Source organism: Epargyreus clarus, unplaced genomic scaffold (assembly GCF_041222505.1).
Source record: "Epargyreus clarus isolate Ecla_fem2 unplaced genomic scaffold, WU_Ecla_fem_2.2 ptg000006l, whole genome shotgun sequence".
Lineage (NCBI taxonomy): Eukaryota > Metazoa > Arthropoda > Insecta > Lepidoptera > Hesperiidae > Epargyreus > Epargyreus clarus.
The window spans coordinates 12,328,290-12,344,844 of record NW_027332214.1 but is presented as its reverse complement, the minus strand read 5'-3'; the positions used below and the strand labels follow the sequence as shown (position 1 = coordinate 12,344,844).

The window sequence follows — 16,555 nt, the reverse complement described above, 5'->3', positions numbered from 1 at the left end:
TTGCGTATTACAATTAAACAAAGAGTTATATACAACACACAGGTAATGTTCATGAATTATATACAATGATTATGCCTTTGGCAGATAATCCAGGACTCCAGTAACACAGCTAGAGCATGCTCCACCACGCTGCTTCAACGATGATTGGTGAAGGAAAGAGTGAGTCAAGAAGTAGAAGAAAGAAGAATGAATAACTTCGACTACTGATCATTACTGGAACCGACGGCGTAACTTGCCCTTTGAACCACTGAAGCGCGCATGTTTAGTCCCAACCGGTCACCTATTAAAGTTCCGTCGAGAATGTCTAACTTTGTAGATCGGTTACTATCTACAGCAAGTAAAATTAAAACCTCTAGAGAATGCGGATGGCTTAGTAACCTCATTAACGTAGGAATACAATCCTTCGATTCCAAATTGAATAACTTTGTCACCACCAAGGCCAAGTTCCGCTAAGATGAAAAAACTGCTGGAGTTTCTTCTTCACCTGCGATGGCACCATCACTACTTATTAAATTTCATAAATAAATTAAAAAGATAAATATTACGCTAATTGTAAAGTTTACGTTTTTACACAAAGTGATTGTGATTCAAAACAAATGTGAGCGTCAATAAAGCCTTGAATGGGATCATAAGCAAGACGCTCCATTCAAAAATTTACGCAAAGAACAACGTCCTTCACGATAGTCGAATAACTTAAATACTAACATTATGTTCACAATGAGTACACTACAGCTCTACGCGTACTATAAAGCTCTGTACACACATAGACAACAATAACAAGCTTTGTTAGCAAGATTCCCGCCGATTCATCGGCGTTTTGGCACAAAAATCCAATTTCCATCGCGTCCTTAAATAAAACACATTGTAACTGTGTCTTTTATTTTTCTGTGACAGAATAATCGATAGCATTCGTTCTTGTATCGAGCAACTAAGTAATAACTTGCAGCTGCACAAAGGGATTAGGAAAAAATGTAATAAAATAATATAAAATAAGGTTAAATTCAGGCAAAAAGTAGATGAAATCATATACATAGTATATTATAAGGGAAAACGTAAGCGTAACGTGCTACGTACTACGGACACGTACCTACGCTTCCATCGAACGCCGTCAGGATCCTCGCGCACAAAACCAATCCCACTCGGGTTCACTTCGCAAATGGATCACGGTAACACTGTATCGAGTAAAAAACTAGTTTAATTGTTGGATTATGTAATTGAGTTATGTTTTTAGACGCATGGCGCGAGTGGAACGCGCTGGAGACGACTGCAGGCAGAATGGCGGCGGCGTGCGCGCGCAACCCGCCCTACGTTAAGCCGGAATTCCGATAATGCGAGCTCTCGAATTCTGCTGTTTTAGAAACACATAAACACGTTTTTACGACTCATATTTATAGAAATGGTATTATTTAAATATACATTCTATTGAGGTCACATTTATCATGATTTGAGTGAAACATCTTGAGCTTTTAATAGTCTTCAATTTAAAAGATTGGTTTTCTAATGTATTCCTTGCTTATTAACTGAAAATTTATTTTGTTGTTAAAGTTGTAAAAGACGAGCCACCGGTTAGTTCATATAAGACAAAGTCACATTACAAACGTCTCAATATGCTCAACTTTGAAAGTTTTAAGACGCACTACTGCAGCTTATCTACTTATATTACCTAATCTTATCCCCTTAGAAAATTTGCTATAATTACCTGTTACCTTTGCATAATTTGCAATAATTTATTATTAACTTTTGACGTGTTATATTAGGTCGTTGATGTACGTTTAAGTGTACGTTGTATCAGAAAAAATACCAGAAAAAGCTTCCCGATATAATATCAGCAACCCCTAAACGCGTTCACGAAAACCTCCCTTAACCAAGACAAAAGGCTCACACTTTGTAACGTTCAGTGCTACCTTTCACCATCGACGATTTTCAGGGCTATCTGAACACATATTCACTATCCATTGCTACTCTCCGCAATAGCTTTCTAAACTTCTTTCAGCGGTCACAGTAATGTATGCGCACTATCGATTGACAACGCCACATAAAGTTCGCAATCCAAGGCTGCGAGTTATTGAGAAAAAATTGTTGATTTTCACGAACAAAATCCCCTATTCAGAAGTGCAGTAAGAAATCAAGTACTTAGCTAGGGGAGGCTCAATAGAAAGAAACATAAATATAGGTATTACGAGGGTCGTTTTATAGGGTGCTAGCTTAAGAAATGTTTTACGGGAGGGTGTTTGCAACTTTTTAAGTAGATGTCGCGTGCACCCTTAGCGTGATTTGTATGCGAATTCGTTTTTTTATGCACTAGTTAGTAACAAACTTTGTCAAACAAGCACTTGGCTTAACAAAGAACTATTGGTGAACCATTAACCTCATTTAGTACGCCAGTTTTTACAGCTTTTAAAGGTAACAGAAGTCTTTCAATTTCTGCCTTATGACAACAGTGTAGTGCAATTGTATTCTGCTGTGTTAGAAATAACACCCTCTTTTAACGATCATAAACACGAACAACGAACACCCGCTTTCTCATTGATTACCTATAAATTGTAATATTAGTCCGTAAATAAGCCGAAAAATGAATATGCAGACAAATTGAAATAGATTTTGCCCCATTCATCAGTTGGCGGTAGATGCAGACTACTAAGGTGGTGACTATAGTGCATGAATGATCCTAGGATCATCCCCTGGATTCCTACCTTGGATTTAATCCCTTAATTGTCCCCTATAACAACCACAACAAAAAACCTATATCTACATTTACACTTCACAGTAATTTTGTATTTCAGCACCATACGAAACTTAAAACTTAGACAACATCAGTTTTCGCAGACAGACATTACAATTTTATTTATTCATGTCGATGACGTTTTTGAAACAGGTCATGTTTATTTCAGGCTCCAAATTGGAACAAGCGATCGAAGTTCCACCCGAGACCAAACTTGCGAACTTGGGCATGTTTCAAGATACTCAAAACTCGAATGTAATTATTTTCTCAAGAGAATTCACTTGCCAAATAAAAGAATAAGGTTAAGAACTTTACAATAACTATTACTATGTTGTTATACGTTTGCTTATGCAGAATTGATAACTTGACTTGTTGGCTACAACTTTGCCTGAAATTCAATTCTAATAAACTAACTTATATGACCTGTTATTTACTTAAATAACTATTAAACTATAATAATTGTTTTTGAAAATTCACTGTTTAGTGGGTTCTCTGCACAAACAATTTCGCCTGACCCCTGAAACGAGCGTCGAGGTAAGTCAATGAAAATTAAAAATGGATAACGCGTGTAATTATCGCAGTTTCAAATTTTATCACGAAAAGAATAATCAATATAAGTAAGATGAAATTTAATATTTAGAACACACCTACATATGAGAGATGAGAGTCCGTCTTATGTACTCTGCATGGCCAAAAATGCATCTCAAAATAAAAATACAACAAACTAGGTAGGGTACTTTATATTAATTACGATCTAGCCTAATTTAAGACTAATGAGTAATTCTACGCTAACTTAAACTGCTAAATAATCATATAATGAAGGTGGCGTCCTCTGACACTGCACTTCTTTGTTTTAACACATAAGGGAGGAGACACATTGTTCTTGTGTTCTATAATGTTCACTTATCACTATTTCACTAATACTACACTGTGTCATGGCACAAGCTCAAAGGGTTTAGTCCGTTGTATCGAGGAGCTGGATCGCCTCGATATTGACGTGATGATGAAGTCTTTTTTGATGACCTTCTGCGTATGTACTTATTACTTTTTTGACAAGGTCTACTTTAAGGTCCCGATGTAGATCTTCATTTCTTACATACCAAGGTGCATTTGCAATACCCCTAAGTACTTTATTTTGATATCTTTGAATAATCCCTGCATTACTTTTTTTGGTACAGCCCCAGAGTTGAATACCATATGTCATTGGCATTAGGACTTGTTTGTATAATAATATCTTATTGTATGTAGACAGCGAGGAATGTTTCCCAAGCAGCCAATGCATAGCTCTATATTTGAGCTCTAGTACACTATAATACAACAAACTGCCATATATTTACAGAATAAATATGTTTCAGTGCGTGCAGACAAAATTATGATCAAAACCTATTACATCTGCAGAACGTTAAACCTTTATTACACCGTAATAGACCTTAGTAATTACGAACGCAGCCTAAAGAAGCCACCTCAAATTTAATGAAGGCAATTATTCTGTCACTTCCGTTAAACTACAAACAACGGTAATCCGACCCGAAATTATTATTTTCGTCCCTTAATTATACAAATTAAGGCGACTTTCCACTTATTTCATTCCGTATTTCCAAGCTAAAGTGAATTGTTTTTCGACCATCAACGAGGAATTAGCACGATGATAACGTAATGTACTGAGTTCCGAGTTTGCTCCAGATGTCCAGGTTCGATTCCCGCCCATGTATTTATAAAGGAACCCTTCGTGGTTAAATTCCGGAGACGCCACAGCAATGTTCTACGCTACTGTATTCCGGTTTATAGGGCCTGGTAAAGGAAACATGCTTTCCAACTTAGTCCTCAGGAGTAACAACGCACCAGCGACTTCAGGTTGGACTCTTACCTTATAGGGGGTTTAATAAAGATATCCATGAGTGGCAGAGGTCATTCTCGTTGGCTACTTCAATATTATAAGAACGTCTTACGAAATGGAAAAGATATTACGAATGCTTCATCTACTTCTGCTATACAAAAGTAATAAATACAAAACTGATTAATATACCTAAATATAAAAAGAGCTGGCAGGAAACTTCTGAAGTTTTTATTCCAATTCTCAATTAATTTTGTTTAAAACATCCGATGCGAACGAGCCGCGAAACTATTCAATAGTTAATAATAGTCTATTTCTCTTTGTCAGACTTTAAATAAAAATCATTTAAAAGCTTTTCCGGTGTCGATATTTGTATAAAACGTTTCATTTCAAATAAATACTTATAGCTGCATAAATCCAAACATTCAGCTCGAACAAAGAACGCTGCAGCATTCCATTTTAATACAATTAGGCATCTGAAACCGTCCGCGCGTCCCGGAATAAACGGCTTTAAGCGGTTAATTTGGAATAATCGGGATTATAGTCCGCCCTTTGTTTCTGCTATTTTGATACTAACAACTGGTAACCATGTCCACATAGATTTACTAGACAATCCTAAAGTATTGTGAAGTCATTGCCACTGTCCCTGGACTGTCACTGGACAGTCTTACATTTCATTTTATTAAGTGCATACTTTTATATGGCGATGAACAAGATATTTTTCTTTTGAGTTACGAGTCATGAGTATACGTTTTTGGAGTAAGTAAGCCGTAATAGAAAATGTTATAAACTTGATGTCAGATAGTCTTATACCACCTTATATCACCATCCATATTTATACCCCCATAATTATAACCTTTCAAAAATAAGACAATCATGCGATAAGGTGTTAGTATATCTGAAACGTCTGTCTAACCACACTTTCCAACCAGAACAACTTACACTACTATTATAACGAGTTGCACGTATAAATAAGTGCAACAGTGATGTCATCACAAACGGACCAGGGGTTCTACCACCTCTACCATAATTCTACATCCTTGTAAAATATAAATACAAACTTCGAACGGACACTTTCGGAACACATAAGCATCACAGGAGTACAAAAACAAAACAGTCTCAATCATATCAGATTAAAATCGAAAGTGACTTTTACTTACTATATTGCTCGTGTCTCCCCGGTTTTGAAGTGTATGTGAGGGCGGATTTGTGTCCAACAGTAGAACAAATTTGGTTTCTGCGGAAAAAGAAAACACCACAGAAAGAAAGGACATCGGACAGAAAACAGCATATTGTCATCGATCTATTAATAATTCTGTAGGTACGAAAAATATTTAATTCTTTTACATATTCAACTTCAGTTTGGATTTTGTATATTCCTAAAATAATAAATTAATATCCTACATGATTTATTATAGAAAAAAATATATTGTAATATAACTTACAGCATCAACGATGGTAGTTATTTACATCTTCCCCATGTCCACATACAGGACATATACTACTCCCCATCATCACCCACTCCATCACTAAATGAAACATTATTTGTTTTTTGTGTTAAGAGGAGTTTCACATTAGTCCTCGGCTCGGATCCATGTATAATCACAAGTGGATAAAACAAGCACATGTGCATTTTTGATAACCTTGTTTGCTCCGTGATACGCAAGATCGAAAGTGAAATCACAAATATTTATTGGGAAGATTTTAGTCGCAGGGACCGAAGTATCTATTCGCGGTACTACGATGCACTAATTAATCCGACGTTATAGAAAAGTTAGTCCTCAAAAGTAACGTGTCTATGTCTGAGTTATTTCTGTTTATTCTATTAGTGTTATGTTCGTTTGCTGCTTCTACTTCATCGTCATCGTCAAATACAATAGTTAATTACTACAACTATACTATTACTAACAACTAGCTCTATGGGGCTATACATATATTCGTCCAATTAAGAAATTGTATCACTAGAAATGTTAAAACTTATGAAAACGAATAAATATACTGCAGTAAAATACGTCACCTACCTCTTATTAACTAATCAATAAAGAGCAATGGTGATAACAAAGTGGAGGGTAGAAGTAAGTCAGGGCTGTGTGGGTAAATCGTTAAATAAGGTGATGTTAGTGTACCATGTGTAATTCACAAAGAAACCAAGAATATATTTTAAATAAATATCATATTTTAATTAATTAAATCAAAACTTCATTTTAATCAACACTGAAATAATATGCAGTTCTTCCGAGAAATTAAATAATTCGCCAAGTACGAATTGAACTCGCACATGGAGGCTTGCGTACCATTTCATTGTTTTTTACTTATTTTTATTATTTTCAACAATACTTAGTTATATGACACAACAAAAGATGGCGTTGGGGAGATGATGAATGATACGTAAATTTTCAACAATACTTTATTATATGACACAAAAATAGATGGCGTTGGGGTAATAATGAATGATACGTATACAACGTATAATGTATAATTGTAAAATTTTCAACAGTCTTCCTAGTACGGTTTAACAGTTAGATCGAAAAATGCCGAAAAATACCGGTTTGTTGTATGGAGACCCCCTTTAATATTCGACTTTATTTTATTTTTAGCATTTGTTGCTATAGCGGGCACCGTTATACATCCTCTGTAAAAATTTCATGTGTCTATTTATTACGGTTACAGAGATATAGCCCTGTGACAGAAGGACAGACAGCGAAGTCTTAGTAATAGGGTTCTGTTTTTACGATTTGGGTACGGAACCCTAAAAAACAGCTATGAGTATAAATATTAAAAAACAACAACAAATCTGTTTATTACAGCAAGTATTCGAACAGTTTAAACTTTCAAACGGAATTGGTAATGTCAGTAAGACGTTTACTAATGTGACACATGATTGTCACATTACTCACATTAGTTGACAATTTAAATCCTAACCTCGATTTGTCTTGAAAATTTTTATTTTTCACCAAAAAATGGTATAAGTTTATCTAAATCATAGCTATGACTACTCAGTATAAGAAATTTACAAGGTTAATAGCTAAGTGGCCTGTAGACAACTCGAAAGCTGAAAGGTAAACATTAATATGAATTAGTATCGCTTTTACTAATAAGATTAGTATAATGTAACAATTTAATCTTATAATTTTATGTTCCAATAACTTAATATACATTTCATTAACACTTATCATTATTTAGATTATGAATCTACAATATTAAAATATAAATTTGTTTATTTACTTTTATACATCTGTGAGGTTATAAACAAAGTTTCAAATAATAGAAAATAAATTGTATTGTTTATTAACTTTGTAGCTATGCTTCAAGTGCGTTAAAGGTCACGTTCAAGGTACGCCAAGTGTGATGCAATTAAAATTATATATATCATCATTGTCAACTCATTATTCTTCCACTGTTGAACACTGGTCTCCTGTCAGTCTATTGTCCATATAGAGGATACAGTCTACTGAGGTGGCCAAGGGTGGGTTGGTAGACTGCGCACATTTTAGAATTTTTTATTAAACTCTGGCATATAGGTTTCCCTATAGTATGTATCTTCAATAAAAATACAAAATATTCATTAATTTCTTAAAGACACTAAACTTTAATAAATCAAAGATTCATGCTTATGATTTGTACACCATGTGACTCTATTAAAAATGAGGATGAAATTTATACCATGAAATAACATTGCTGCATTATTATTTGAATCATTTTGATTGTTTATTTTGTCTTTACAGAGATCTTGGCAAATTCATTCGGGACAAAGTGAAGGCAGCATTTGAATCTAACAACAAAAACAACTTGGATACTGAGTTCTGTAACCGCCAGTACGTCTCGCTGAACAAACTGGCAGACAACCATTACAAGAATAAGTACAAACGAACAAACACCAGTACTGCCACTGGTCTCAACACTGAAGAGTGCAACGTTATATTATCCACTGAAGTACTTGAATATTTAAAGGAAGAAAATAAAGGGTTCTTCAGAAAAATCTTTAACAAGGACTAAAAATGATATTAAGACAATTCAATCGCATTAACATTGCTTTATCCAAAAGAGCATTAGCAACTGAGGCTTTTAGATACAAGGATCACACACCAGTCTTATTGAATAAGGTCATCAAACATCTGAAGCCTAGCGATGGTGACGTATTTATAGATATGACATTTGGTGCCGGTGGCCACTCACGGAAAATACTTGAAAGTGCTGATTGTAAACTCATTACCTTAGATAGAGACCCAATTGCTTTTGACAAAGCTCAAAAACTGGGTGAGGAGTATCCCAATAGAGTCACGCCCTTACTGGGCAGGTTTAGTGAATTGCCTCACCTTTTAAAAGAAAAAGGTATAAGACAGTCTTCAATCGATGGCATTTTATTCGATTTTGGGTGTTCATCGATGCAAATGGATAATGGGGAGCGTGGATTCTCAGTTAGTAAAAATGGCTATTTAGATATGAGGATGGATGCAGGTAGAGATCCTAATCAGATAACCACTAGAGATGTTTTAGCGACAGCAAACGAAAATGACCTATACAAAATCTTCAAGATATATGGCGAAGAAAAGAAGGCTGCGAAAATTGCGCAAACAATCATTCAAGCCAGATACATGATGATTTTCGTCCCTTAATTATACAAATTAAGGCGACTTTCCACTTATTTCATTCCGTATTTCCAAGCTAAAGTGAATTGTTTTTCGACCATCAACGAGGAATTAGCACGATGATAACGTAATGTACTGAGTTCCGAGTTTGCTCCAGATGTCCAGGTTCGATTCCCGCCCATGTATTTATAAAGGAACCCTTCGTGGTTAAATTCCGGAGACGCCACAGCAATGTTCTACGCTACTGTATTCCGGTTTATAGGGCCTGGTAAAGGAAACATGCTTTCCAACTTAGTCCTCAGGAGTAACAACGCACCAGCGACTTCAGGTTGGACTCTTACCTTATAGGGGGTTTAATAAAGATATCCATGAGTGGCAGAGGTCATTCTCGTTGGCTACTTCAATATTATAAGAACGTCTTACGAAATGGAAAAGATATTACGAATGCTTCATCTACTTCTGCTATACAAAAGTAATAAATACAAAACTGATTAATATACCTAAATATAAAAAGAGCTGGCAGGAAACTTCTGAAGTTTTTATTCCAATTCTCAATTAATTTTGTTTAAAACATCCGATGCGAACGAGCCGCGAAACTATTCAATAGTTAATAATAGTCTATTTCTCTTTGTCAGACTTTAAATAAAAATCATTTAAAAGCTTTTCCGGTGTCGATATTTGTATAAAACGTTTCATTTCAAATAAATACTTATAGCTGCATAAATCCAAACATTCAGCTCGAACAAAGAACGCTGCAGCATTCCATTTTAATACAATTAGGCATCTGAAACCGTCCGCGCGTCCCGGAATAAACGGCTTTAAGCGGTTAATTTGGAATAATCGGGATTATAGTCCGCCCTTTGTTTCTGCTATTTTGATACTAACAACTGGTAACCATGTCCACATAGATTTACTAGACAATCCTAAAGTATTGTGAAGTCATTGCCACTGTCCCTGGACTGTCACTGGACAGTCTTACATTTCATTTTATTAAGTGCATACTTTTATATGGCGATGAACAAGATATTTTTCTTTTGAGTTACGAGTCATGAGTATACGTTTTTGGAGTAAGTAAGCCGTAATAGAAAATGTTATAAACTTGATGTCAGATAGTCTTATACCACCTTATATCACCATCCATATTTATACCCCCATAATTATAACCTTTCAAAAATAAGACAATCATGCGATAAGGTGTTAGTATATCTGAAACGTCTGTCTAACCACACTTTCCAACCAGAACAACTTACACTACTATTATAACGAGTTGCACGTATAAATAAGTGCAACAGTGATGTCATCACAAACGGACCAGGGGTTCTACCACCTCTACCATAATTCTACATCCTTGTAAAATATAAATACAAACTTCGAACGGACACTTTCGGAACACATAAGCATCACAGGAGTACAAAAACAAAACAGTCTCAATCATATCAGATTAAAATCGAAAGTGACTTTTACTTACTATATTGCTCGTGTCTCCCCGGTTTTGAAGTGTATGTGAGGGCGGATTTGTGTCCAACAGTAGAACAAATTTGGTTTCTGCGGAAAAAGAAAACACCACAGAAAGAAAGGACATCGGACAGAAAACAGCATATTGTCATCGATCTATTAATAATTCTGTAGGTACGAAAAATATTTAATTCTTTTACATATTCAACTTCAGTTTGGATTTTGTATATTCCTAAAATAATAAATTAATATCCTACATGATTTATTATAGAAAAAAATATATTGTAATATAACTTACAGCATCAACGATGGTAGTTATTTACATCTTCCCCATGTCCACATACAGGACATATACTACTCCCCATCATCACCCACTCCATCACTAAATGAAACATTATTTGTTTTTTGTGTTAAGAGGAGTTTCACATTAGTCCTCGGCTCGGATCCATGTATAATCACAAGTGGATAAAACAAGCACATGTGCATTTTTGATAACCTTGTTTGCTCCGTGATACGCAAGATCGAAAGTGAAATCACAAATATTTATTGGGAAGATTTTAGTCGCAGGGACCGAAGTATCTATTCGCGGTACTACGATGCACTAATTAATCCGACGTTATAGAAAAGTTAGTCCTCAAAAGTAACGTGTCTATGTCTGAGTTATTTCTGTTTATTCTATTAGTGTTATGTTCGTTTGCTGCTTCTACTTCATCGTCATCGTCAAATACAATAGTTAATTACTACAACTATACTATTACTAACAACTAGCTCTATGGGGCTATACATATATTCGTCCAATTAAGAAATTGTATCACTAGAAATGTTAAAACTTATGAAAACGAATAAATATACTGCAGTAAAATACGTCACCTACCTCTTATTAACTAATCAATAAAGAGCAATGGTGATAACAAAGTGGAGGGTAGAAGTAAGTCAGGGCTGTGTGGGTAAATCGTTAAATAAGGTGATGTTAGTGTACCATGTGTAATTCACAAAGAAACCAAGAATATATTTTAAATAAATATCATATTTTAATTAATTAAATCAAAACTTCATTTTAATCAACACTGAAATAATATGCAGTTCTTCCGAGAAATTAAATAATTCGCCAAGTACGAATTGAACTCGCACATGGAGGCTTGCGTACCATTTCATTGTTTTTTACTTATTTTTATTATTTTCAACAATACTTAGTTATATGACACAACAAAAGATGGCGTTGGGGAGATGATGAATGATACGTAAATTTTCAACAATACTTTATTATATGACACAAAAATAGATGGCGTTGGGGTAATAATGAATGATACGTATACAACGTATAATGTATAATTGTAAAATTTTCAACAGTCTTCCTAGTACGGTTTAACAGTTAGATCGAAAAATGCCGAAAAATACCGGTTTGTTGTATGGAGACCCCCTTTAATATTCGACTTTATTTTATTTTTAGCATTTGTTGCTATAGCGGGCACCGTTATACATCCTCTGTAAAAATTTCATGTGTCTATTTATTACGGTTACAGAGATATAGCCCTGTGACAGAAGGACAGACAGCGAAGTCTTAGTAATAGGGTTCTGTTTTTACGATTTGGGTACGGAACCCTAAAAAACAGCTATGAGTATAAATATTAAAAAACAACAACAAATCTGTTTATTACAGCAAGTATTCGAACAGTTTAAACTTTCAAACGGAATTGGTAATGTCAGTAAGACGTTTACTAATGTGACACATGATTGTCACATTACTCACATTAGTTGACAATTTAAATCCTAACCTCGATTTGTCTTGAAAATTTTTATTTTTCACCAAAAAATGGTATAAGTTTATCTAAATCATAGCTATGACTACTCAGTATAAGAAATTTACAAGGTTAATAGCTAAGTGGCCTGTAGACAACTCGAAAGCTGAAAGGTAAACATTAATATGAATTAGTATCGCTTTTACTAATAAGATTAGTATAATGTAACAATTTAATCTTATAATTTTATGTTCCAATAACTTAATATACATTTCATTAACACTTATCATTATTTAGATTATGAATCTACAATATTAAAATATAAATTTGTTTATTTACTTTTATACATCTGTGAGGTTATAAACAAAGTTTCAAATAATAGAAAATAAATTGTATTGTTTATTAACTTTGTAGCTATGCTTCAAGTGCGTTAAAGGTCACGTTCAAGGTACGCCAAGTGTGATGCAATTAAAATTATATATATCATCATTGTCAACTCATTATTCTTCCACTGTTGAACACTGGTCTCCTGTCAGTCTATTGTCCATATAGAGGATACAGTCTACTGAGGTGGCCAAGGGTGGGTTGGTAGACTGCGCACATTTTAGAATTTTTTATTAAACTCTGGCATATAGGTTTCCCTATAGTATGTATCTTCAATAAAAATACAAAATATTCATTAATTTCTTAAAGACACTAAACTTTAATAAATCAAAGATTCATGCTTATGATTTGTACACCATGTGACTCTATTAAAAATGAGGATGAAATTTATACCATGAAATAACATTGCTGCATTATTATTTGAATCATTTTGATTGTTTATTTTGTCTTTACAGAGATCTTGGCAAATTCATTCGGGACAAAGTGAAGGCAGCATTTGAATCTAACAACAAAAACAACTTGGATACTGAGTTCTGTAACCGCCAGTACGTCTCGCTGAACAAACTGGCAGACAACCATTACAAGAATAAGTACAAACGAACAAACACCAGTACTGCCACTGGTCTCAACACTGAAGAGTGCAACGTTATATTATCCACTGAAGTACTTGAATATTTAAAGGAAGAAAATAAAGGGTTCTTCAGAAAAATCTTTAACAAGGACTAAAAATGATATTAAGACAATTCAATCGCATTAACATTGCTTTATCCAAAAGAGCATTAGCAACTGAGGCTTTTAGATACAAGGATCACACACCAGTCTTATTGAATAAGGTCATCAAACATCTGAAGCCTAGCGATGGTGACGTATTTATAGATATGACATTTGGTGCCGGTGGCCACTCACGGAAAATACTTGAAAGTGCTGATTGTAAACTCATTACCTTAGATAGAGACCCAATTGCTTTTGACAAAGCTCAAAAACTGGGTGAGGAGTATCCCAATAGAGTCACGCCCTTACTGGGCAGGTTTAGTGAATTGCCTCACCTTTTAAAAGAAAAAGGTATAAGACAGTCTTCAATCGATGGCATTTTATTCGATTTTGGGTGTTCATCGATGCAAATGGATAATGGGGAGCGTGGATTCTCAGTTAGTAAAAATGGCTATTTAGATATGAGGATGGATGCAGGTAGAGATCCTAATCAGATAACCACTAGAGATGTTTTAGCGACAGCAAACGAAAATGACCTATACAAAATCTTCAAGATATATGGCGAAGAAAAGAAGGCTGCGAAAATTGCGCAAACAATCATTCAAGCCAGATACATGATCAAAAATGTAGACACAACTCATGAACTAGTAGATATTGTAGATTCATGTTGCCCAGATGAATTCAGATTAGATAAACTGCAGAGACCACAATCAAATGCTACGAAAATATTCCAAGCTTTGCGCATTTTTGTTAACAACGAGCTGAATGAATTGAACTATGGAATGGTTTTAGCAAAATATTACCTGAAACTCAATGGTAGACTTGTTACCATATGCTTCCATTCCCTCGAAGATACAATTGTGAAGCGCCACATCGCTGGTAACATAGTCAATGAAGTAGCGAACCCAATCCCTTTAAGATACCTCAGCCCATTGCTAGTACAGGATCAAGATACGATAAATCAATTTCTTGATACCCCATGGAAAGCAGTCAACAAACATGTAGAAGTGCCATCTGATGAGGAAGTTGAAAGGAACCCAAGAAGTAGAAGTGCAAGATTAAGAGCAGCAATCAAGATAAAGTAGAAAGAAATATAAGTAGTTTAGAAATTCCTCTAAAGAAGTATTATGCGGAATTTCAACCTGAGATTCTGTTTGTATCTCACTATATATGGTTAATTTCACAAAGTTGAAATTCTTACCTGGGAGCCTAATATTTATTGTACAGTGTATAAATCTGTATACAGTGTACAAAAACTAAACAAAATAAAATTAGATATGTAGTAAACAATTGATTTTATTTTTATTTAATAAGTATGCGCCTATGGCGCGCTCATATATTTTCTGAATGCTCATATATTTTGAAGGTGGTAGAACCCTTTGTGTTCGACTCCGGCGGCACCACCGCCACACCTATTTCTTCCTAATAACAGCAGTGATAGGCGCTGCTGTGTTCCGTTTTGAAGGGTGTGGTAAGGGAGACAGACTTTTCCGAGGCGTTCCAGCTTAGTCCTCAGGGGTAGCGGCGCATCTGTGGCCGACCTCAGGTAGGAATATCTTATCCTATCAGGGGTTGATTATAGATGTCCATGGGCGGCAGGAGCCACTTACCATCAGGTGGACTGCATGCTCGTCTGCTACTCCTATATTATAAAAAAAAAAAAGCACCAATCTTGTCAAATTTACAAAGAGCACAGCTTGTGACTCTGGAAGACTAAACAGTAGAAACTGAATACCATGACGCAGTTTGAAGCCTGGCTAGATGGACATGTAAATTTAAAATTTAGATTCTTGAATTCTCATGTTTATGTTCTTATCTGCTGTCCTTAGAATCCTTCAGACACGGAATCCTAATATCGAGTTTAAATAAATCTAAAACTAAAAGCAGTTATTTTGAATGCAATTTGATTGGAAATAAAAATAATTTTAATATTATGCAGACTCTTTTATTACGTTAACTTCCATTTCATAACCGACAATGGTAACTAAATCTAATTTTACACTATATTAGTAACATCTCCAACATTTTGATCCTTATTCATACATATCTTTCTTCCTTTCCTTTCGTAAAGAATATTTTAAATATAGTATATAGTATTTAAATATGTAATTATTTGACAATAATGAAATATATTTAATTTATCTTAACAAGAGTAAGGAAGAACATTTTTTTTCTATTTTTACAAGAATTATTTAAAGTTTTGACAGCAAATAGAATTATGACTTTATTATTATAATAGTTTTATCACTAGTGCCCGTATTAAAATATAAATATATGAATAATATCTGATGGTGACACCGAAATGTGAAACTATGCTTTGTTTTCGCGCTAGTATCTCTTTAAAGTATCGATGCTACCTTAATTAACATTTATTAATACATTTAGTAAAACAAAAGAAAAACTGACTTGCAACTTCAGTGGTTACTAACAAAATTAAGTTTTACAGTTAAATTATAAATATTTGTCTTATTCCAAAAATTTGGACCGTATCTTAAAAATGTCTTAAAAATATATTCTTTAAATCTCTGATTTTAGATATGTATTTACACTTAGAGAATATTAAGCATAATGTGAAAATTCATTATTTGCTACCTAAGTTTGAATCTTTTACCACAAACCTAGATTTTTCCTCAAAAATGCCGCCAATAACATAATTCAAGTTTTAATTTCTATCAAACCATGAATATGTTTATTCCCGGCAGCCATAATAAAAGGTTCCATTTAGGAAGACATGAATAAATATAGATTTTTAGGATATGGTCCAACATTTTTCAATTCATGACATTATATAAATAAACAATGGCGCACAATCTCAGTTCAGAGTAACACGAATCATCAATGGGTTAATGAAACGCGTTTGAATTTTCAGTCGAGCGTCGAAATGCCGTTTCGTAAAACTAAACACGATAAGGAGACCTACCGTGGGAATGTGGCAGAAGGTACGAGTAGCATGAAGACTTCACGAGCATGGCAGTGGAAGTGTGTGGTCACATAATGAAGCATACCGTCGAGTTGACTTCAGCTCATGCGAATTCGTAGTTATAATTTTAAACTTGAAAGACACTACGATGCATATTAAGTTTTCTTTCAATTATGAGCATCTCATTAGAAAGGTTCCTAT

At 34.5% G+C, this 16,555-nt stretch overlaps 4 protein-coding genes across 4 annotated transcripts in view; 3 read left to right on the top strand and 1 right to left on the bottom strand.

Moving 5' to 3' along the window:
- Positions 1-1,276, bottom strand: part of LOC140742989 (neurexin 1) — a 170,478-nt gene extending 169,202 nt beyond the window's left edge. The window contains exon 1 of the mRNA XM_073074114.1: positions 1,088-1,276. The gene's annotated coding sequence lies outside the window, so the exon portion shown is untranslated. The remainder of the gene's footprint in view (positions 1-1,087) is intronic.
- A 6,179-nt stretch (positions 1,277-7,455) lies between these two features.
- LOC140742988 (ubiquinol-cytochrome c reductase complex assembly factor 2) lies at positions 7,456-8,552 on the top strand. Its single transcript, XM_073074113.1, has 2 exons — positions 7,456-7,615; positions 8,282-8,552. Exons 1-2 carry the CDS (start codon positions 7,545-7,547, stop codon positions 8,550-8,552), a joined length of 342 nt encoding a protein of 113 aa, XP_072930214.1. The 5' UTR covers positions 7,456-7,544.
- A 2-nt stretch (positions 8,553-8,554) lies between these two features.
- On the top strand, positions 8,555-9,172 carry LOC140742572 (probable methyltransferase-like protein 15 homolog). Its single transcript, XM_073073476.1, has one exon. It carries the CDS (start codon positions 8,555-8,557, stop codon positions 9,170-9,172), a length of 618 nt encoding a protein of 205 aa, XP_072929577.1.
- Positions 9,173-12,352: 3,180 nt separating this feature from the next.
- LOC140742987 (putative receptor-type tyrosine-protein phosphatase mosPTP-1) lies at positions 12,353-14,557 on the top strand. The gene is made up of 3 exons (XM_073074112.1): positions 12,353-12,512; positions 13,179-13,418; positions 13,463-14,557. Exons 1-3 carry the CDS (start codon positions 12,442-12,444, stop codon positions 14,517-14,519), a joined length of 1,368 nt encoding a protein of 455 aa, XP_072930213.1. The 5' UTR covers positions 12,353-12,441; the 3' UTR covers positions 14,520-14,557.
- Positions 14,558-16,555: the final 1,998 nt, after the last annotated feature.

Coding starts and splice junctions, on each gene's coding strand:
- LOC140742988 (XM_073074113.1), top strand. CDS start 7,545: ATGACTACTCAGTATAAGAAATTTACAAGGTTAATAGCTAAGTGGCCT. Junction 7,616..8,281: donor GACAACTCGAAAGCTGAAAG/GTAAACATTAAT, acceptor TTGTCTTTACAG/AGATCTTGGCAAATTCATTC.
- LOC140742572 (XM_073073476.1), top strand. CDS start 8,555: ATGATATTAAGACAATTCAATCGCATTAACATTGCTTTATCCAAAAGA.
- LOC140742987 (XM_073074112.1), top strand. CDS start 12,442: ATGACTACTCAGTATAAGAAATTTACAAGGTTAATAGCTAAGTGGCCT. Junction 12,513..13,178: donor GACAACTCGAAAGCTGAAAG/GTAAACATTAAT, acceptor TTGTCTTTACAG/AGATCTTGGCAAATTCATTC. Junction 13,419..13,462: donor TTAAAGGAAGAAAATAAAGG/GTTCTTCAGAAA, acceptor AATGATATTAAG/ACAATTCAATCGCATTAACA.